Source organism: Raphanus sativus, chromosome 3 (genome assembly GCF_000801105.2).
Source record: "Raphanus sativus cultivar WK10039 chromosome 3, ASM80110v3, whole genome shotgun sequence".
Lineage (NCBI taxonomy): Eukaryota > Viridiplantae > Streptophyta > Magnoliopsida > Brassicales > Brassicaceae > Raphanus > Raphanus sativus.
The window spans coordinates 18,756,628-18,780,335 of record NC_079513.1 but is presented as its reverse complement, the minus strand read 5'-3'; the positions used below and the strand labels follow the sequence as shown (position 1 = coordinate 18,780,335).

General features: G+C 34.7%; 3 protein-coding genes across 3 annotated transcripts; 2 read left to right on the top strand and 1 right to left on the bottom strand.

Moving 5' to 3' along the window:
- The first annotated feature begins 7,518 nt into the window (after positions 1-7,518).
- LOC108846398 (probable inorganic phosphate transporter 1-5) lies at positions 7,519-13,088 on the top strand. The gene is made up of 3 exons (XM_057005842.1): positions 7,519-7,918; positions 8,121-8,593; positions 12,056-13,088. The coding sequence occupies exons 1-3, from the start codon at positions 7,615-7,617 to the stop codon at positions 12,911-12,913; spliced, it is 1,635 nt and encodes a 544-aa protein (XP_056861822.1). The 5' UTR covers positions 7,519-7,614; the 3' UTR covers positions 12,914-13,088.
- A 507-nt stretch (positions 13,089-13,595) lies between these two features.
- Positions 13,596-14,531, bottom strand: LOC108845393 (uncharacterized). Its single transcript, XM_018618612.2, has one exon. The coding sequence runs from the start codon at positions 14,386-14,388 to the stop codon at positions 13,834-13,836; it is 555 nt and encodes a 184-aa protein (XP_018474114.1). The 5' UTR covers positions 14,389-14,531; the 3' UTR covers positions 13,596-13,833.
- Positions 14,532-15,964: 1,433 nt separating this feature from the next.
- On the top strand, positions 15,965-18,509 carry LOC108847252 (receptor like protein 27-like). The gene has a single exon (XM_018620451.2). The coding sequence runs from the start codon at positions 16,129-16,131 to the stop codon at positions 18,421-18,423; it is 2,295 nt and encodes a 764-aa protein (XP_018475953.1). The 5' UTR covers positions 15,965-16,128; the 3' UTR covers positions 18,424-18,509.
- Positions 18,510-23,708: the final 5,199 nt, after the last annotated feature.

Below are 23,708 nucleotides of genomic sequence, written 5' to 3'. Positions count from 1 at the left end.
ATACAAATAAATTAATCTAATTACATCTAATATTATTTTCTTAAATCTATGTATCATAAAATTAAATTTCAAAATCTAAAATAAAAAATAAAAAAATTATAATAGGTTATTAGAAACAAAAATAAACTAATATTGTCATATAAATATTTTTTTATTATTATTTTTATTTTGACGACATGATAAAAATATCAAAGTTTAAAAATCACAAGTTTATGTAATATTAAAAATTATATGATAAAATTAATAAAAAATCTTAAAATATTATCAGATATTTTGTATTTTTCACGGATCTTTAGTATTATATCACATGTTAATAACGAGTTTTTGGGTTTTTACTGGTTTCTATGGACATTTAATTAACGAATTTTTCATTGAATACGGACCAGATTATCTATAAGGTATATGTCTACCGGTTCAACCACCGATCTGAGTCGGATATGAAAACACTTTTTAAAACTCAAACATGATTTTAAAAAAAATTAAAATTATATGTTCTCTAATAAAAAGTTATAAATTCATCCAAATTACTCTTGAAAATATTTGTTCTATTTATTTTTATTTTGAAATAACATAACAACTCAATTATTGTGATTTGAAACAAAAACAATGGTAACATGTAAATCAATTTTGGGTCAATAATTGAAATGAAAAATCCGCCATTTTTAAGCGCGGGACAAAATCTAGTTATAAATTGAAACAGACGAATCACTTATCATCTCCGTGGTCCAACCGTAAACTGGTAGGATGAATTATTTTCACCAATGAAGGAGGAAAAACAAGTAATCTTTCAGGTGAATTTAGTTTTGTTTGCTTCCTGAAAGAGAGAAGAAAGTGATGTTCTTTTTGGTTGTGTTTGTTTTATAAAATGCTGAATTTTGTTATTTTGTTATAATTTATGAAATTCTGAGAGTTCAAGATTTCATATATGAGAACTTTGAAATGACCAATATATCCCTGATATCCATATGCAATATGATAAATATGCTTCGGCAGGCTCCCCGGCTATGCTCCGCTGGACGGTCATTGGCGCTAGTCGGATTCTCTCGAAGTTCCGGATACCAGGATCATCAAAAATGATAAATAAACGTCTTTGTGGCTTCACTTTAGAGTCGCATGAACATGATGATCCTTTGGCTATATGATTAAACTAACTCTCCCTTGTTCAATATCATCAAGAATAATATCTTGAATTGTCATCGTAAATGTGACTTTATCACGGTTTGTGATTTTATCACGGTTTAAATGCATTAAGAAAAAAACGTTTATTTAGTACTACTCCCTCTGTTTTATAATAAGTGTCATTTTAGCATTTTTATTTTGTTTCAAAAAGTATCATTTTACAATTCCAACGTATTTTTGTGTATGTTTTTTACCCTTTTGAATAACCAATAGTTTTTTATTTAAATCATTTTTTATTTAATTAAACATACATTAAATAAGGATATATTAGTCTATTATATAACTTTCTTAATTTTTGTGTAAAGTGTCAAAGTGACACTTATTTAGAAACAGAGTGAGTATTATCGTACTTCTGTTATAGCCTTAATAAAATGAAATGGATTAACAAAAAACGTTTATTCAGTACTATTTGCAGCACATCCCGAGATAAGTTAACCCCTCCTCCTGCACACAGCTTTACATTCTTCCATGGTCTTGAAACTACGTGGATATTTTGAGACATTGTAACAGCCAATACAACGGCTATTTTTGTCTTTAGCGTTGCAATCGGGTACTGGACTGCACCTTGCGCTAGCTCTAAAGTCCGCGTCCCATCCAAAACCCGCATCGACAACTATATTTACAAAAATTTAACAACAATATCACTTAGATATCATGATGTGATTGCAATGATAATAAAAATATTTTTTTTTTTTGATTAACTTGGGGGTATCCCAGACCTATGGAAGGGCCCAGACTAATCCCCAAGAAGAGGTGCAGCTCACGGATAGACCTTCTCTCTGGGTATGCAAATGGGCCCTAAAACATAGGCCCATATCCATGTTGGTGTCCAGAAATCATGACTTAGTTCCCTCCAGCAGGGTTTGGAATCACAACCTGGGTGCAGGAAGGAGCCCGTCCTTACCATTGGGCTATGATGTTCTGGACATAATAAAAACTAGATTTTGATCCGCACGCCCGTGCGGGTGTATATTTTTATAAAATATGTTGTTTTCCATGTCAATATTAGAGTTGGGCAAAAAACTGAATCTAGAAAATCGAACTGATCTCGATTCAAAAAAAAATACAAAACCCGAACCAAAATTAATTAAGTATAAAAAATTGGTATTTAGAGAAGTGAAACCGGATCCAATCTGAACCAAAGTATTTCAGATACCTGAATGTATTTGAAATATATTTATATACTTGTATATATTATTTTTTTAGAGTTAATGTATATAAAAACATCCATAATATATATGGTACTTATAAGTTGGTTTAAATAATTAAAAAAATATATAAATAATTAAATGTAAATATCTTAAATAGTTAAAGTATACTCAAATCACCAAAAATACTTAACATAATTATTGATTCTCTATCTAAATATTTAAATCAAATCGATTTATATGTTAAGTTCAGGTATTCTGATATATGTTATTCAAATTTATATGTAATATATAACTTTTAATATATTTTGATAAATTTGAAGTATAAAATGAATTTAAATGGGTTATCCGAACCTGAAAAAACCCGCAAAGATCTGAATCGAATCCGAACCAAAATTTAGAAATATCCGAATTTAATTGAAATCTTTGATCCCGAAAACCCAAACAAACCTAAACTGAGCCCGAATGGGTATCCGTACATCCACCTCTAATTCACAATCTATTTTTTCCTTAAAAACACATCAAACATCTAATTTTTTTTTACAAATCAAACATATAATTAATAGTATTTATACGTACTATCATATAAATAATCATATATATTATATTTTCAATAATCACATATATTAAAACATTTTTTAATAATGGTTATTAGAAACTATTTTAGTAAAAATAATTTTTTGAATATATGTATATTTTAAATCAGTTTTGTTTTAATATAAATCAACTTTAAAAACATAATTGATCTACTACATGTTACATGTAACATGTATAACTTCCGTAAACAATAGTTAAAGGAATTGAAGATCTTACAATAGTAAATATAGTAAGCATGTTTCAAATAACATAAGGTAATTTAATTAATAAGATTATGTATAGGAAGGAATATAAATAAATAAGGATGTTGCAGTTGTTGATTGATATCAATTTTTATAGCACTGCTTAAATATAGAAATATATATTATGGAAGGTTATTATTAATATTGTCAAAACTTTGAATTTTAATCGAGTGGCATATATTGGTAAATTTTGAGGAAAACTAAGGGGTAAGCACTATTTGTACTTCCCCTTTAATAGTTTAGATATATGATGAACAAACGGAACTTATTATAAACACATACATTTATGAATAGGAAATAAAACAGTCAGGATGATGCAAAATATAGTGAGCTGTGACGAAGACATACCGTTGATATTCTTTTTTTTTTTTTTGTAACTTAATATCGTTGATATTCTTACGATAAAGACACGTTTAGTAGATTTTTTAATTTTTTTAGGTTTATTTGTTTGATTGTTGAAGTTTCTATTTAAGATGGAGAATAGTTTATATAGATAGAATAATGTAACTAGTAATGCATGTGTTGCACGGTAATCCTTAAAAGTTCGTTAGATTTGTTTGATTTGTATTTTTTTCTAAGTATTGTGTGGTTATCATGTTGTATTCAACTCCTTTTTTCTTATTAAGTTGTTTATAGAAATTATCAAACTATTGTGTGGTAATTATATTGGAATATAAATATATACTAGAGATTGATCCGTGTATCCGCGCTGATATTGGTTCGTACATTTTTATACATCGATATTTTTTTATAATTAGTGTTATATATTATAAATTTATCATAATATAACTAACGATATTCAAAAATCTGGACCGAATCAGGTTATATTGGTTATTTTTGTTACAAATATCCGAACCCTTTTTAGATTTATTAGCTATTTATATATTTTTAGGTTCCTATACATTAGAACCGAATTTATCTAGATCCAGAATGACTCAACTCAAAATCCACACATATGTTTATAATATTCAAACGGGACTTTGTTTCAAAAAAAAATGAATAGATAATCTTCGTGTCTAACTGATTTTATAAACTATTTCTATATGTTTGGCTAAATTAAGTCAATTAGAAAGTGTTTTTTTATAAAGTAAAATAATTATATGGAGTGAAAAGTTAAGTGGCAACAAATGTACAATATTTTAATTATTTTGATTTAAATTATTATTTTATTCACAATAATATATCTTTAAATTATGTTTTCACAAAAACTCTTTTCATAAGATGAGGAAAGGTTAAAAGTTATGTTTTTTTTTTTTTAACTCAACTCAAACTTTCTATTAACCAACTGAAACAAACTCCATAGACATATCAGCCTCTACATCATTTTTCAACCATATTGGTGTTACAGAATATAACTTGTTGTGTTAAAAGTTATGTTAGATCTCCCTGTGTTGTGTGAGGTTACATTTTGTAAATTTCTCTGTTTTTTTTGTATTTATAGTTGGGTTGCTCATGTAATTTTCAAAACAGATGGTTTTATAACTAGATCTTCTTCTCTTTCTTGTAATTTAAGTTTATAATATTTGTTTCTTAAATAATTTGTATTCGTAGATTTTGTTGTTTAAAAAATAAATTTTGAGCATGTTATTAATATAAATGGTATTTCCTCGAATAATCCGAATTTTTTGATGAATAGAACAAATGAAAATACCAAAAAAAATATGGATTGATTTTTTGTTTGATTTTGAATTTTTGAATCATTTTTATAAAAAACCCCATAAATGAATGACAACAATTGTGAAAAAGTGTTAAAACAATGGTTAATTATATTTATATTTTAGTTTTAATAAGATACATTTAGATATATGTATATATGTTTGACAAAAAAAGATATATGTGTATATATATAGTATATATGTTTGACAAAAAAGATATATGTGTATATATATATATATTAAATTTATATCTGTTAATATATTAAAAAGATGTACCCTCGCATATGGGAGTTGTTGATTTGATGAATGAACAAACTTGTTCTTGATTTAAAATAAAAATCAAAATATAGATGATAGTTTAATTAGTTTCCAAAATATAAAATCACGTATGGCATGATCTTGGTTTTTTTGTATTAAACCCTTCAATTATGTTGGGTCAGTTATACAATTGAATTGTTTTTAAAGATATCGAATTAAAAACAATTCTATGTTAAACTTCGTGGACCAATAGCATGAGTTGCAGAGTCAACACAACAAAAGCAACATCTAAACAGTTTTTTGTCTTGTAAGGATATGACTGTGGTGAAAGTAAATTGAAAAAAATGTTTCAAAAAAAAAAAACAGTTTTGTCTTGTTTTGAAGATTGATGGTTCTTTACGCATTCACAAGTCTATAAATGACGTTGGTATTCTTTTCGTGCTTGTTACTCAAATTTTTCATTTTGGTAAATCAGATTCTAAAAGAGTGTTGAGAATAAATGTGTCGATGCTTAACGTACGTGTCTAAACACTTTGGTAAACGTGTCTGAACACCTTTGTAACATTGCTTATCGTATCTTTATATTTTTAGCGTCTTTGCTATGTGAATAAGATGTAACATGGTAATAGTAAAAAAGGAATATTTGTGGTACGAACGAAAACGTTTTGTTTCTTTCTCCTATACACGACAGTGAGAAGAAAATGCACCTTCTCTAGTACATATTTGTGACATTAATTTTGTCGGAAATGTTGACTTCAACGTACATACGTGCTTGACTCAATCCAGCATTTTAAAAGAAAATTTTCCAGTCGTTAAAATCTTAAGAACATATAAATAAAAGATGTTACCACAACTTAAATAACACTAGTTTGAAGAGCATACTCCCTTTATTATAATCCATTCTTTTGGTCGGTCAAAACTAGATTTGATTTTATGAATCTGCATCAATCATCATCATGTATAGTTTTTTCTTTTTTTGTAAATGGTTTTTTTTTTCGACGATTTGTGACACCCAGGCAGACGATCATCATGTATAGCTTCAACAATAATGATAAATAAAAACGTCCAACTTTTTTTAAACAGCAAATTTGATGGAAACTTGGTCACTGATTCGAGACTAATCGTACATAATAATTAATTTGTGAGAAAACAATGAATTCTCTCGCTTTCCCAGACCTATGAAAATAATTAAATTCAAATGTAGAAGAAAAGTTAGTGAAGCAACTGGCCACATAAAATGAATCATATTTATGGAGTTTCACGTTATTATTATGATTCTACAAAAACAAATTTAGTTTATACTTTTGTAAGGTATATTCTTGTATATTTTTCTAAATGTTACTCTTTTCTTCTAAGGCTCTAACTGGGTGACCATTGAATTAGGAATAAGAATGAGTAAGAAATGAATTAATAAGAATAAAATTAATGGAATTAAAAAAATATTTATTACTTTTGTTTCATATTAATTTTGATAAGAAATACTTTTATTCTATGGTTCCTTAAAATTTAAGGAATGACAAGGAATCAGACGGAACAAAAATTCCCTATAAATGGTGTAATTTTTAAGGAATGAATGGGAATTGATCATTCCCTTTGATTCCCTATGTCACCCGTTAGAGCATCAGTATTACTCTTATGTTTTATCTTCTAAGACTCTAACTGGTGACCATTAAAATAGGAATAGGAATGAGTAGGAAAAAAATAGCAGAAACAAAATAAAAAGAATGAAAATAAAAATTTATTACTTTTGTTCCCTATCAATTTTGATAAGGAATATTTTTGTTTTACAATTCCTTAAAACTTAAGGAATGACAAGAAATTACACACAGCAAAAATTCCTCATAAATGGTGTAATTTTTAGGGAATGAAAACCTTACCCTTTCCATTTCGGCTTGTTCCTTGTAAGGTTTTCCTCTCTCCATTTTCATGCATGTGTGTGTCAGTATATTTATATATTTTTTTTTGGACAAAATCAGTATATTTATATAATGAAACAATCCACTTTTGTTTAACTTGGAGTGAAAAAATTAGACTAAGAATAATAACAGAACCAAGCTTAATCAAGTAGGATTGATTACTCACCTTTAAAAAGGTACTCCCTCCGTTTCATTTTATTGGTCGTTCTAAACTTCGGCACACAGATTAATAAAACATTTAATTTTGTATATTTATTAGATAAAAACATTATTACCAATACACCTAATCCAATAGAAAAATAGATTAGAATAAAAATTCAATAAATTTTGCATTGAAATCATAAAACGACACTTATTTTGAAACGAAAATTTTGCTCCAAAACGACATATAATTCGAAACGGATGGAGTATCTCAATTTCTTGGCCTCACACATACTTATCTTGACTTTTTCAACCTTTGACAAATCGCTTATAAACTGCATTTATGTTTGCATAGATAACTGCACTTATTATCACATGCATATGTTTCACAATATATACACAGTATAGTAGTGTGTGTTACGTTTATCTCTCAGGTAAGTTAACAACAGAGAAGAACAAAAAAATAAAAAGAAAAAAAATGGCGAGGAAAGGGAAAGAAGTGTTGAACGCTTTAGATGCGGCAAAAACGCAGATGTACCATTTCACAGCGATTGTAATCGCGGGTATGGGATTTTTCACTGATGCTTACGATCTCTTTAGCATCTCTCTAGTTACGAAGCTCCTTGGCCGCATATACTACCATGTCGATGGCTCCAAGAAGCCTGGAACGCTCCCTCCAAACGTTGCTGCTGCTGTTAATGGCGTTGCCTTCTGTGGTACCCTCGCTGGGCAGCTATTCTTTGGCTGGCTTGGAGACAAGCTTGGCCGCAAGAAAGTCTACGGTAAGCTTTATCAAAACGATATACAAATGACCTATAAAGTATTACATATTATTTTACCAAAAAAAGTATTACCTATTAGTTATATAAATATTAGTTTTTCTCAAAAATGTATACATATGAATGTTCAAAAAGTTATAGACAAAACTTTCATGTCCTAATGAAATTTTTTTAATTTTTTTGTATTAATTATTCAAATACATAGGTATTACTTTGATGGTCATGGTACTATGTTCGCTCGGGTCGGGTCTATCATTCGGTCACTCATCAAACGGAGTGATGGCCACACTCTGTTTCTTCCGGTTCTGGCTCGGTTTCGGCATAGGCGGCGACTACCCTCTCTCGGCCACCATCATGTCCGAATACGCCAACAAGAAGACACGTGGCGCATTCATAGCAGCCGTTTTTGCCATGCAAGGCTTCGGAATCTTGGCCGGAGGAATCGTGTCTCTCATCGTCTCGAGTGCGTTTGACCACGCGTTTGATGCGCCGACCTATGCCGTTGATCCGGTGGGATCAACTGTACCGCAGGCTGATTACGTGTGGCGGATTGTGCTCATGTTTGGAGCTATTCCGGCGTTACTAACTTATTATTGGCGGATGAAGATGCCGGAAACTGCTAGGTACACCGCTCTGGTTGCTCGGAACACCAAACAAGCGGCCGCCGATATGTCTAAGGTATGTTCTAAACTAATCATTCTCAAAATCAAAAAAGGGGAGGGGGGGGTGGTGGTCCAGAGTAGCGTGTTGACTGGAGTTCTTTGAACAAGCTCTCCATATTGAAAATCAAGGGGGGGGTGTATTCAGTTTCAAGTGATTTGTATTAAAATGACAAATTTACTGTATTAAAATGTGGATTAAAAAACATTTTAAAATCCAGCGTTATTGAACTTGACATTTTATAAAACACTCTGAAATCCACTGTTATCGAACAAAATTTAAATTTGAGATTTTAGAATATTTAAAGGGGTGTATTGAATCATGGATTTTAAAAGTTTGGGTGGATTTGAGAAAATATTGGAGTTTGAAGAGATTTGGACTAAATCTCAGCTATATGGGTGAGATTTTAAAAAAAGAAAAAAAGATTTGGGTGTGGTTTTTTCTTAAATTTCAGAGTAGTTGAAATCATTTGACAAAACTCACATCAAATTCTCAAATTTTCATTATTTTAGATGAGATTTTAGAGTGTTTTAACAAAAATCACATCGAATTCCTTAATTCTCCTGCAATCATCTCAAAACTCATTAAAAATCAAATCACTTCAAATTTCAGATTCAATACACTCCCCCTAAATATAACAATTAGTATGAAAATGATTATCTAAATTTAAATAGATATTTTAAACTTTGTTTTGATATGTAAATATCTGAATGTAAAGTATTATTAATGAATCTAAACTACAGGACCTTTTTAAAAATAATACTATTGAATTTACCTAAATCTGAAATATCATTAACTGAAACGAAATGAATATAAAAATCCAAAAGATAATAGAATCAAATGTTTAACCTACAAATGTAAAACCCTGTTTGAAAAAATTGGATGCCCAAAATTTTAAATAGTTATGGGCATATAAACAAGAAATGGAAATCAAACCACTGCGCAAATATCCGAACGCTTTCTATATTTGAGGAACTAGAAAATTAAGATCAACCAAGCTGAGAATGGAATAGTTATCTAAACATCTAAAATACCCAAAAAGTTGAATTACCCAAATATTTTACCTGAAATATTTAAAATTAACCAAAAACTCAAATTTCTCAATTATTTCACTTAAATATTTAAATTCATCTGATTTACCTCATATTTATTCTGAAAACAAAAACAAAACTGAATTTTTATGTAAAAGTAGCCAAAGTTATTTGAAAAGAACAACCTATTTGGACTCAAAATTTTATCAGATATTAGCATGTTAATAACTTTTTTCTCCGAAATGAACGAGAAATTAAAATAACCTAACTGGAACTGATATAAATTTATAAATAACTGAATGGTTATTGTATCTCTGTAACCAAGAAAATCAAAAACTGTTTAAATGAACTGGTATCGAATCAAAAACCGATCACCCATGCATAACTTTCAGTTATGAAAATAAAATATTCAAATTAGAATTTTTTTTTAACTATCACTACAAGAAAACATGAAATTATCGAATGTATGTTGCAACTGATTATACAGTGGCAAAATATTGTGACTATTTCATGACTGCTTATGCAGTTGCATATACTACCATGTCGATAGCTCCAAGAAGCCTGGTAATATTTAAATTCATCTGATTTATCTGATATTTAATTGAAAACCAGTTTCAAGTGTTTTGTATTAAAATGACAAATTTACTGTTATTAAAATGTGGATTTTAAAAAACATTTTAAAATCCAGCGTTATTGAACTTGACATGTTATAAAACACTCTGAAATCCACTGTTATCGAACAAAATTTAAATTTGAGATTTTAGAATATTTAAAGGGGTGTATTGAATCATGGATTTTAAAAGTTTGGGTGGATTTGAGAAAATATTGGAGTTTGAAGAGATTTGGACTAAATCTCAGCTATATGGGTGAGATTTTAAAAAAAGAAAAAAAGATTTGGGTGTGGTTTTTTCTTAAATTTCAGAGTAGTTGAAATCATTTGACAAAACTCACATCAAATTTTCAAATTTTCACTATTTTAGATGAGATTTTAGAGTGTTTTAACAAAAATCACATCGAATTCCCTAATTCTCCTGCAATCATCTCAAAACTCATTAAAAATCAAATCACTTCAAATTTCAGATTCAATACACTCCCCCTAGATATAACAATTAGTATGCAAATGATTATCTAAATTTAAATAGATATTTTAAACTTTGTTTTGATATGTAAATATCTGAATGTAAAGTATTATTAATGAAGCTAAACTACGGGACCTTTTTAAAAATAATACTATTGAATTTACCTAAATCTGAAATATCATTAACTGAAACGAAATGAATATAAAAATCCAAAAGATAATAGAATCAAAATTTAACCTACAAATGTAAAACCCTGTTTGAAAAAATTGGATGCCCAAAATTTTAAATAGTTATGGGCATATAAACAAGAAATGGAAATCAAACCACTGCGCAAATATCCGAACGCTTTCTATATTTGAGGAACTAGAAAATTAAGATCAACCAAGCTGAGAATGGAATAGTTATCTAAACATCTAAAATACCCAAAAAGTTGAATTACCCAAATATTTTTACCTGAAATATTTAAAATTAACCAAAAACTCAAATTTCTCAATTATTTCACTTAAATATTTAAATTCATCTGATTTACCTCATATTTATTCTGAAAACAAAAACAAAACTGAATTTTTATGTAAAAGTAGCCAAAGTTATTTGAAAAGAACAACCTATTTGGACTCAAAATTTTATCAGATATTAGCATGTTAATAACTTTTTCTCCGAAATGAACGAGAAATTAAAATAACCTAACTGGAACTGATATAAATTTATAAATAACTGAATGGTTATTGTATCTCTGTAACCAAGAAAATCAAAAACTGTTTAAATGAACTGGTATCGAATCAAAAACCGATCACCCATGCATAACTTTCAGTCATGAAAATAAAATATTCAAATTAGAATTTTTTTTTAACTATCACTACAAGAAAACATGAAATTATCGAATGTATGTTGCAACTGATTATACAGTGGCAAAATATTGTGACTATTTCATGACTGCTTATGCAGTTGCATATACTACCATGTCGATAGCTCCAAGAAGCCTGGTAATATTTAAATTCATCTGATTTATCTGATATTTAATTGAAAACCAAAAAATCTGAATTTTTATGTAAAATAAGCCAAAGTTATTTGAAAAATCAAAATCTATCTGGACTCAACATTTTATCAGATATTAGCGTGTTCATAACCTTGTTATCCGAAATGAACCACAAATTAAAATAACCGAACTGAAACTGAAATAAATTTAGAAATAACTGAATGATTATTGTATCAATGTAACAAAAAATCAAAAACTGAATAAAATGAATTGGTATCAATCACCCATTCATAACTTTCAGTCATGAAAAACAATAATATTCAAATTAGAAGTTTTCTTTAACTATATATGTAAAATATGAAAACTGAAAACTTCTTGTTATTTGACAAAACAGGTACTTCAAGTTGATCTAATAGCAGAAGAAGACCCACAGACAAACTCATCTTCATCAAACCCAAACTCCTTCGGCCTATTCTCCAAAGAATTCGCCCGCCGTCACGGCCTCCACCTCGTCGGCACAACCACGACATGGTTCCTCCTCGACATCGCCTATTACAGCAGCAACCTCTTCCAAAAAGACATATACAGCGCCATAGGATGGATTCCCGCCGCCGAGACAATGAACGCAGTCCACGAAGTCTACACCGTCTCCAGAGCTCAAACTCTCATCGCTCTCTGCGGCACCGTACCTGGCTACTGGTTCACCGTCGCGCTCATCGACTACCTCGGTCGCTTCTTCATACAGCTGATGGGTTTCATCTTCATGACCGTCTTCATGTTCGCGCTGGCCATACCGTATGATCATTGGAGACATAGAGAGAACAGGATTGGTTTCTTGGTTATGTACTCGTTGACTATGTTCTTTGCCAACTTTGGTCCTAACGCGACGACGTTCGTTGTTCCGGCGGAGATTTTTCCTGCGAGGCTTAGGTCGACTTGTCATGGGATATCGGCGGCCTGTGGGAAGGCGGGAGCTATTGTTGGAGCTTTTGGGTTTCTTTACGCGGCGCAGAGTACTGATCCGAAGAAGACTGACGCTGGTTATCCGCCGGGGATCGGAGTGAGGAACTCGCTGTTGATGCTTGGTGGTGTTAACTTCTTGGGGATTGTTTTCACTTTGTTGGTTCCGGAGTCGAAAGGGAAGTCTTTGGAAGAGCTTTCGAGAGAGGATGAGGAAGGCGGCAGTGGAGGTGGAGGTGATGCGAGGGAGATGATGGATGTAGCGAATTCCGGTAGAACAGTCCCAGTTTGATATTTGGGTTTTCCGGTTTTGTCCTAACCGTTGGTTGTGGTTACTATACAAATGAATTAAGGGTTTTAGATTTTGCTGTCTTCTCTGTGTCTCCATTGAACAGTTTTCACTTTTGTCTAGAAGCAGATACAGATTCTTGAACCCATTGAACTGTTCACATTAACATTTTGTTGTCTTTTGGCGATTTTTACGAGGCGGAAACACTAGACCTCTAAAGAAAGCAACTCTCAAATAACACCAAGAACACATACTACTTGGACTCTGAGGTTCTTGATTGTTTCTTGGACAATAGCTGCCCTTCGAACACAGCAACATAAGCAAATAGAATAAAAGAATCAAGTGTTGAACTGGAAAGCAGTGGTCCTTGAGTGTTTCTTGGATTAGCAATATGTCAAAGGTATTGCTTCGTTCAAGCCAGAGTGTCTTGTCTAGGTGATTGATTTGAATGCTCATCAATTTGTTGATCGACTTGTAGTGTAGCAGTTCCGTTATGTTCTGTTTCTTTTCCATACATAAGTATCAATGTTCATACACATCTCTGTTTTATTCTCCCCCAACTTCTCAGAGGAATCAAAACTAAAGGCTGAGGTTTTAAATACTAACATGAATATCTATTATGTTCTCTTGAAAAGGTTATCTTTGAGCTGAGGTCAGATAAAAAAAACTTATCAACTATTGGATATACAAGTGAAAACAAATATATATATCAAAATCCAATATCACTGACACGCATAAACAGAAGACCAAAACAAAACTTGGTACTGTAACAACAACAAAATATACATTCAGAAAGAATCATTACTATCATCTTGTGAGTAGTTGAAATATAAAGTGGTAACTACACAACTCTAATTTGCCAAGAACAATGAAACAACACTTTTTCAAATCACAAATTTCCTTGGTGCTTTTTTCCTTGAGTTTTAGAGAGCTTGTTGTTGATCTCTTATGCTCTGGCTCCAGTGGTGTAAAAGAGCCGATGCGGAATTGCAGATTTTACGGTCCTTGTGCCTTGTGAGATGCCCAAGCCTCTCCATGATCCTCCTCGTTTCAGGAGCTGTTGCGCTGATTGGCAAAGTGATGAGCAAAGAGAGAGTATCCACACAGATTGATGTCTCTGCTTTAGCCGCCAGAAGTCCCTTTGCGTTGGCCACATCCGCTGATTTCTTGGCTATGTCGAACAGCTCCAATGTTTCCTTGTCGTTCTTCTTCACGGCTGCAACAACTTTAGGGTTTGTTCCAGAAACTTCCAGAATAGACCGCTTCTTCTTCTTCGTCACCTCTAGAGGCATCGTTGAAACAGAGTTGCAAGGCTTCTTCAGTTTTATCTTAATCACTGATTTAGGGTTTTTAGGAAGTTTCGTTGGTGGAGCCGATTGCTTCTTCGCCTGGACAGGCCTCGCTGCGAAAGACTTGCAGCCGTCATTACCAGCCCTAGCCTTCTCTGTTGCAGTCGCGATGTTCTTCATCGTCATCATGTTTCTTTCCTTTGTTGATTTACAGAAGAGATTGAATTTGGAAAATAAAAAAGGAAATTTTAGCTAGGGTTTCACTCTCGAAGTCGAGTATGGAAATAGAGAGAGAGATAGAATAGTGAATCATATTATATAGAGCGTCAAGAAAACGAAAAATGGAAAATAGGATTTAGCTTGGATCCCAAGTGTGCACATAATTTCCTTTTTTCTCTTCGATGGAGGGTGAATGCGTCAGATCAATTTTCAACGTTAACATTGTTTGGGACCGACGGAACCAACAATTTACTCAAAACGATGCCGTTAGATTTTACAGACGGTTACGCTATTTCCTTTTTTTTAACTTTGCTTCCGAGGGTAAAATGTGTCAGATAACAATATTTTTTTTTTTTTTTTTTTTTAGATAACAATATTTTCAACGTTAACAAATCAATCACATGATCGTGTGTTGTTGTTGATCACTAGATTCACTACACATCTGATCCTGATTTGGTCCCGTGGCCCCTACTCTTTTTGTTTTTTTTTTCTGACTAAATTTTTACTCTTTTTGTTTTACATTAAATAATTTAAGCTTATTTGGTTAAATAGTTTTTAGTTTAAGGGAGAATAAGAAAAGTGCCCCCAATCTAATTTTATTTTTTTATATTTTTTTAACATTATGTCACTATAAATGTGTCTAGATCCATTACTGATAGTGAGTTCACTTACCGCATGTCATCCTAGTCCTGATTTTTAATTGTATCTTCGTACGTATTTTTGAATTAATTATGATTGTTTAATTAATTTGTGTTTCTTATTTTGAAATGAGAAATGTAGAAAAGGATTCATTTGAAAGTTCCATAGGCTATACACATAAGTAAATTAATTCAACTAATCAAATTGCTAAAAACATAACATATAAAGTTTTGATAATCAAAGTGTCCAAAGATTCAGATGAACCCCCTAAATAAATATTTAAACCCCAAATGAATAATTAAAATATTCAGTCTCAGGTATAGTTTGGTATTTGATTTCATATTAATCAAATTTTATATGTTTTATATTATTATTTTGGATTTTAGACTTTTAGATATATTTTAATAGTAGTTGAAGTAAAAATACTTAACAAATCCAAAAAATCTGAGAAACTAAAAAATCAGATATGAATACCCAATCTAAACCTAACACGGGTAGATATATCCAAACGGAATCTAATCCTAAATGTAGAAATATCTGATTTGAAATTCGGAACTAAATACCCAAAAAAAAAACTAATAGGCAAATTTAGTGAGAAGATGTAATTTTATGAGATATTGCACAAAAATAACATCGTTTCCTTATCCTATGTTGATTTTTCCAAGCAAGTGTTTGTTTTCTCTTGACTTGGATGAAGATGGGAGAATCTATACGAAGACTCCTCCAATCTAATCAAAATTATTGTCTTGAATTTATTTTTGTTAATGTTCAACAAAAAAAAGAATTTATTTTTGTTCCAAGAAAGGACCAAGTCTTCTATAAAGCAAATTAATGTCATTTCCCTCACTGTTAGGCTACTGAGTGTGAACGTGTTTGTGAATCAAACACAAATTATACGTTAGGTATTAATTTCACTTCTTTGACCTGGTTGGATCTCAGACATAATTTTCTCCAATTCATCCGTCACTAACAAGACTTTAGTAAGGCTTCAAGACTTTGCTGATCAATGATATATAGACTCATCTTCTTTCTCTCTTTTCTAACAAATCAGTATACTTCTTGAAAATATTCATGATAACAATGTCATATATGTGTTTACACTTTCTCTTGGCACTCTTACTTTCGAGCGTCTTAATGATAAATGGTGGACTTGCTGGTTGTCGTCACCACCAGATTAAGTCACTTCTTCACTTCAAGAACGAGTTTGATTCTCGAAGTTGCAACCACAGTGACTACTTTAACGGAGTCCAGTGCGATAACACTACTGGTGCAGTCACGAAGTTACAGCTCCCGACGGGTTGCTTCACTGGGATTCTAAAACCCAACAGTAGCCTCTTTGAGTTGCATCATCTTCGTTACCTTAACCTCTCCCACAACAACTTCACTTCTTCTTCACTTCCTTCTCAGTTCAGTAACCTCAACAAATTAGAGGTTTTGTCTCTTTCCTCTAATGGCTTCACTGGTAAAGTTCCTTCCTCTATTAGTAACCTAAGCCTGCTTTCCTCTTTAGATATTTCCCAAAACGAGCTCACCGGTAGTTTTCCACTTGTACATAATCTCACCAACCTTTCTATTTTAAACGTTTCCTATAATCACATCTCTGGAAACATCCCTTTTTCTCTACTCATCATGAAGCCTCTCTTGTCAATAGTTGATTTGACTGGGAACCATCTCACCGGTTCTATTGACATTCCAAACTCTTCCTTTTCATCTAAGCTAGAGAGCCTACGCCTTGGAGGTAACGAATTTGACGCACAAATCCTAGAGCCTATCTCAAAGTATACCACCCTCAAAGATCTCGATCTTTTTTCCCTAAACACAAGCTACCCAATTGATCTAAGGCTCTTCTCCTCTCTCAAGTTATTGACAAATCTTCGTTTATCCGGAAACCAGTTATCACCTGCCGGTTTAACCTCACGTTCAAACATCTCACTGAACTTGGAGAACCTGGCCTTGTCGGGCTGTGGCATCACTCAGTTCCCGAACTTCTTGACGAGCCTTCAATCCTTGGAGCTTTTAGACATTTCCAACAATCAGATCAAAGGGAAAGTCCCCGAGTGGTTATGGAACCTTCCTCGTCTGCGAACAGTCAGTCTTGCTAATAACTATTTGACAAGTTTCAAAGGTAGAGGAGACGTTTTAGAGAACTCATCGGTGAGGATATTAGATTTGGCGTTAAACCATTTTACGGGACCACTACCTATGCCACCACTCTCTATCAATCTTTTATCTGCATGGAACAATACTTTCACAGGAAGCATACCTCTTGAAATATGCAACCGAACCTCTCTTACTGTTCTTGATCTATCCTACAACAACTTAACCGGTACAATTCCTCCATGTTTGAGTAACTTCATTGTAGTGAATCTCCGAAAGAACAACTTGGAAGGAAGTCTTCCAGATATGTTCCACGATGGTGCCTCGCTGCGAACACTCGATGTTGGCTATAATCGACTAACCGGGAAGCTTCCAAGGTCTCTCATGAATTGCTCCTCGCTCAAGTTTGTAAGTTTGGATCACAACAAGATCAAAGACACATTTCCTTTCTGGCTCAAGGCTTTGCCTGATTTGCAAGCCCTTACCCTCCGTTCAAACAAGTTCTACGGTCCCATATCGACTCATGACAAAGGTCCTCTCGCGTTTCCCAAGCTGCGAATACTTGAAATCTCGGATAACAACTTTACCGGAAGTTTGCCGCCGAGTTTCTTTGTGAATTGGAAGGCATCATCATCACTCCAAACGGATGAAGGTGGGAGAATCTATATGGGAGACTACAACAATCCTTACTACAGCTACGAAGATACATTAGATTTGCAATACAAAGGTCTATTCATGGAGCAAGGGAAGGTCCTTACTTCCTATGCGACCATCGATTTTTCCCGGAACGAACTCCAAGGACGAATTCCTGAATCTATTGGACTCTTGAAGGCATTGATTGCACTCAACCTCTCGAACAACCTATTCACAGGTCCTATTCCACTGTCTTTGGCAAATGTTACAGAGCTTGAGTCACTTGATCTTTCAAACAACCAGCTCTCAGGGACTATTCCTCAAGGACTCGGGAGCCTCTCGTTTTTGGCGTACATAAGCGTGGCTCATAACCAACTCAAGGGTGAAATACCACAAGGAACGCAAATTATTGGGCAACCTAAATCTTCATTTGAATACAATGCAGGGCTTTGTGGTCTTCCTCTCGAAGAAACCTGCTTCGGCACTAGTGCACCTCCAATACAAAATCATGAGAAAGAAGATGAAGAAGAAGAAGAACAAGTTTTGAACTGGAAAGGAGTGACAGCAGGATATGGGCTTGGAGTGTTGTTTGGATTGGCAATAGCACATGTCACTGTCAAAACATATAAACGTTAGAATCATTTCGATTTTTGCGTTTGATCTCTCAATGCCTATCACATTGTTGATCGTATGGTAATGAAGAGGTCCGTTATGGTTTATTTTTTATATCTTTTTATCCAATGTACTGTCTTCTTATATACTTTTCTCAATAATGTACGAAAAGGGTGATTACTAGGTTAATTGTGTTCTATTTAGCTTGGAGTGTTGGTTTTGAAATTTGAATGGCAATAAGATATTGATTCACACAAAACAGTATGTTTTTGTCATCAAGTGTCATATATCAAAACAGAGTGGTTAACATTTTAACTTATCCTCTGTCGTATGTCCATCTCTTCATCCGTTCCTCTGTTTCTTTACAAAACAGAGTATATAACAGAGAGAAAACAGAAACACCGAGATGTATGTGTTCTCTTATAACAATAAGAATCAAAAGCGAACAACAACTAAAGCATATTTGGTCGTTTCATTAACGTACAAATTTACATAGACCAAGTTTACTATTAAAAAACTATGACCAAACACCGAGATTCCTCCACCGCCTGTAACATCATCATCTTGATGCCTAATCGACTAATCTTTATCCAGAGAAGCGACACATGTTGGGGAAATAAGGCACACGGCGCAGCGGAACTTAACGGTCGTGTTTCCCCTGACCTTGTGTGAATCTGTAAGGAAAATACTTCGACGATAGCAGAATATAGTATAAGCAGAAACTAAATGAGACAAGTACTTTTTACGTGGAAAACCTCCTCGATGTGAGAAGGAAAAACCACGGGACCGTAGTCCACTCAACAATCCACTATATAAATGTATGTGAGTACAACCACGTCCTCCCTGTTCAACAACCTGAACAGAACAGAGACTCTAGCTATAAAGAGTTATCTCCAACACAAGAACAACAACAACAAGAGAGCAACACAAAGCTTCAAAACCGGCAGCAACAAGACGACCTCAGCTCACAAGGATTCCGACAACCAGAGACTAATTCCACCGTACAAATCCAAGATGAACAAGTCCACAACACCTCTGCCAAATCTCAGCTCAATCAGAGAAGATCTCACCGTCGGATTTACCAAACACTCAAGACAGCTCTGCTGAAAAACTGTGACGACCAGTTTCACGAAAACCCAGACAACAGAAGATCCAACCGTTAGAATCCAAATCCCTTCGGTAAACCTTTAACCTACTGACTGAAGAGGCTTTCCACAAAATATCAGCCCGATCAGGATCCGTTTGACCCTCCAAATCTGCCTTGACAAACCCAGACGAAATCTGCCTTCTTCTCTCCTTTTCTTTCTTTTGTCTTAAGAGTCTTCTTGAGTACTCTTCTTATTTTTTTTTTGTGTTATGTCTGCTGTGATTAGTAAAATTAGGTTAAGAGACTTTATATGATGTCTCACTAACCCTAATAACCTCCAAGGTCCAATAATAATCTTATGGACTAATACCAATGGCCCAACTTCCAAGTTTGGTTATCACCAACCAAACCCAATGGGTTTCCTCCATCTAGAAGGAACCCAACAAACTCCCCCTCCGACTAGGTGGAGGAAACAGCCATTCCGGCTATTACTCGGCATACTTCAAGCTTTCCCCTCGGCAAAGACTTTGTCATCATATCAGCTCCATTATCATCCGTATGAACTTTTGCAAGTTCCACTTCCTTAGAAGCAACCACATCCCGTATCCAATGATACCTCCTCTGAATGTGTTTCGACTTCGAATGAAATGTAGAATTCTTCCCGAGACAAATGGCGCTTTGACTATCACAAAACAACTCATACTTTTCTTGCTTGAAACCGATCTCTTCACAGAAGTTCTTCATCCACAACAACTCTTTACAAGCTTCAGTTGCAGCAATGAACTCTGCCTCAGTAGTAGATAGTGCAACGCACTTTTGCAGCCTTGACTGCCATGCCACAGCTCCACCCGCAAATGTTACTAAGTAACCCGAAGTAGACTTGCTAGAATCAACATCTCCAGACATGTCAGAATCAGTGAAACTAACCAGCAAAGGCTTCTTACTCCCAAATGTAATCTTCAGATCAGAAGTCCCTCGGAGATATCTCAAGATCCACTTCACAGCATTCCAATGTTCTCTCCCCGGATTGGAGATAAACCTGCTGACAACTCCAACGGCGTAGGCTAAATCCGGTCTTGTACAGACCATGGCATACATCAAACTACCAACTGCAGAAGCATATGGAACTTTCGCCATATCTTCCTTCTCCTCATATGTCTTCGGACTCTGTTGACTGCTCAGTCTTAAGTGTGGTGCAAGCGGAGTACTCAACACTTTAGACTTGTCCATGTGAAACCTTTTAAGTACCTTTTCAATGTACCTCTCCTGAGACAAGTGAATCAGCTTCTCACCTCTGTCTCTAACAATTCTCATACCGAGAATCTGTTTCGCTGGACCCATATCTTTCATGGCAAAGGACATCCCGAGCTGCTCTTTTAGCTCCTTAATTCTGTCCATGTTCCTGCCCACAATCAACATATCATCGACATACAGCAACAAGATGATAAAATCATCCTCACCAAACACCTTCACAAATACGCACTGGTCTGAATCAGTCTCTGCATAACCATGCTCCCCCATAACAGACTTGAACTTCATGTACCACTGCCTCGGTGCTTGCTTCAATCCATAAAGGCTTTTCTTCAAGCGGCAAACCAAATTTTCCTTGCCCTCTTTAACATAGCCTTCCGGTTGTTCCATGTAAATCTCTTCCTCCAAATCACCATGAAGGAAAGCAGTCTTCACATCCATTTGCTCAACCTCTAGATCAAGGCCCGCTGCCAATCCAAGCACAACCCGAATGGATGACATCTTCACAACAGGAGAAAAGATCTCATCATAATCAATCCCCTTCTTTTGGCTGTAACCTTTCACAACCAATCTAGCCTTGTATTGAGATGGCTTTCTATCCTCATGCTTAATTCTGTACACCCACATATTAAGCAAAACCTTCTTGCCCTTAGGCAATTCCACCAACTCAAAAGTGTGATTCTTTTCAAAAGAATCCATCTCCTCATCCATGGCGCCAAACCACAGATCCTTGTGCTCATCCTCTAAAGCTTCATAATAGCTTTCAGGCTCTCCCCCATCAGTAAGTAAAACATACTCACTAGGATCATACCTTGTCGACGGCTTAAGACCCCTCGTGGATCTTCTAACAACAGTAGGTTGGTTCTCAGCAGATGGTGTCTCACCATGATCGTCACCATGATCACCATTGCCATCTTCATGTGCGGGAGCATCTGCACCGGGTGTACCATCCTGAACCTCAACCTCAACTTCACCGTGGACTGATGTAGAAGGAGTAGCCTCTATATCGATCAAACCTTCATAAACCTGAGTTGGAATTTTGGACTTTTCAATGTCCTTAATCGTTTGATCTTCCATGAACACAACATCTCTGCTCCTTACGAGCTTCCTCTCAACGGGATCGTAAAATCTGTACCCGAACTCATCCAGACCATAACCGATGAACACACACTGCCGCGACTTCATCTCAAGCTTCGATCTATCAACCTTGGGAATATGAACAAATGCCTTACACCCAAAGACCCTCAAGTGACTGTAAGAAACATCCTTATCAGTCCAAACTCTTTCTGGAATATCACCCTCCAATGGAGCACTTGGTGACAAATTCAGCACATGAACCACCGTGTTCAAAGCTTCTGCCCAGAAAGTCATCGATAAGCCTGACTGTGAGATCAAACATCTCATCCTCTCGACAATCGTCCTGTTCATCCTTTCAGCCAACCCGTTCAACTGTGGAGTATAAGGTGACATGAACTGATGCCTTATTCCATGTTCTTTGCAATAAGCATCAAATGGTCCGATGTACTATCCACCATTATCACTGCGGATACACTTCAGCTTCTTCCCCGTTTGTCTCTCAACCAACGCCACAAAATGCTTGAAATATTCCAGCACCTGATTTTTCGTCCTCATAGGAAATACCCACAACTTCCTTGTATGATCATCAATGAAAGTCACAAAATATGATGCGCCACCAAGAGATCTTGTCTTCGTTGGACCACACACATCTGAATGTACCAAATCCAGTACCTCGGGTTTCCTAGAAGGCGCAGAAGACTTGAAAGATACCCTGTGTTGTTTTCCCGCAAAGCAATGCGAACACTTCTGCAGGTGCAAACCAGAGATTCCTGGAATCACCTCATTCTTAGACAACACAGCCATTCCCTTCTCACTCATGTGACCGAGTCTCTTATGCCATAGCTCCATGGCATTATCATTCTCCACCATGTTAACAGCATCCTTGGAGACCTTAGCATGCATCCAATAGAAAGATGAAGACTTCTCACCTCGAGCCACAATCAAAGAACCACGAGAGAGCTTCCATTTACCACCACCGTGCAAACTGAAATAACCCTCATCATCAAGTCTTCCCGTTGATATCAGATTCATCCGAATATCAGGAACATGCTTAACATCCTTAAGCACCAGCCTAGTACCAAGACTAGTCTCCAAGCAAACATCACCAATGCCAGCAACCTGAGCCATCGCATCATTCCCCATCTTCACAGAACCATAATTACCCGTAGTATAGGTAGAAAACAAATCCCGCTGTGATGTGGCATGAGTAGTAGCTCCACTATCAATCACCCAACTGGTGTCCTGGCATGCGACATTAATGGCATCACCCTCAAGAAGAATGAGAAACTGATCTTCGGTGACGGTCACCCGATCCACCTTTTCTTCTTGATTTCCTTGCTGCTTGTTTTTCAACTTTCAGCAATCTTTCTTCATGTGCCCTTTCTTATGACAGAAATAGCACTCCATATTTGCAAATCTATTAGACTTGCTCCTGCTCATGTTCTTGTCCCTCTTGGGATCTCTACTTGAACTCCTCCCCCTTGACTCAGTAACAAAGACATCTGAACGCGAACTGCTAGCATTCGACTGCCTTCTTGCTTCCTCATTAAGAACACTGTTCTTCACTGAATCCATCGAAATAACACCTTCCGACGCGGAGTTACAAAGAGACATCCTGAAAACCTCCCAAGAATCCGGTAAAGTACCGAGAAGCCACAGACCGTGAATCTCATCATCAAACTTGATGCCCATATCAGACAGCTTGTTGAGTAATCCCTGAAACGCATTCAAGTGATCTGTCATCGGAGTCCCCTCCTGATACCTCAGCTCAATCAACTTCTTAATCATGTACATCTTGTTATTTCCGGTCTTCCTAGCATATAACTGCTCCAGCTTCTTCCACAAAGAACGAGCATCTGTCTCAGTCTCAATATGATGCAACACATTATCATCT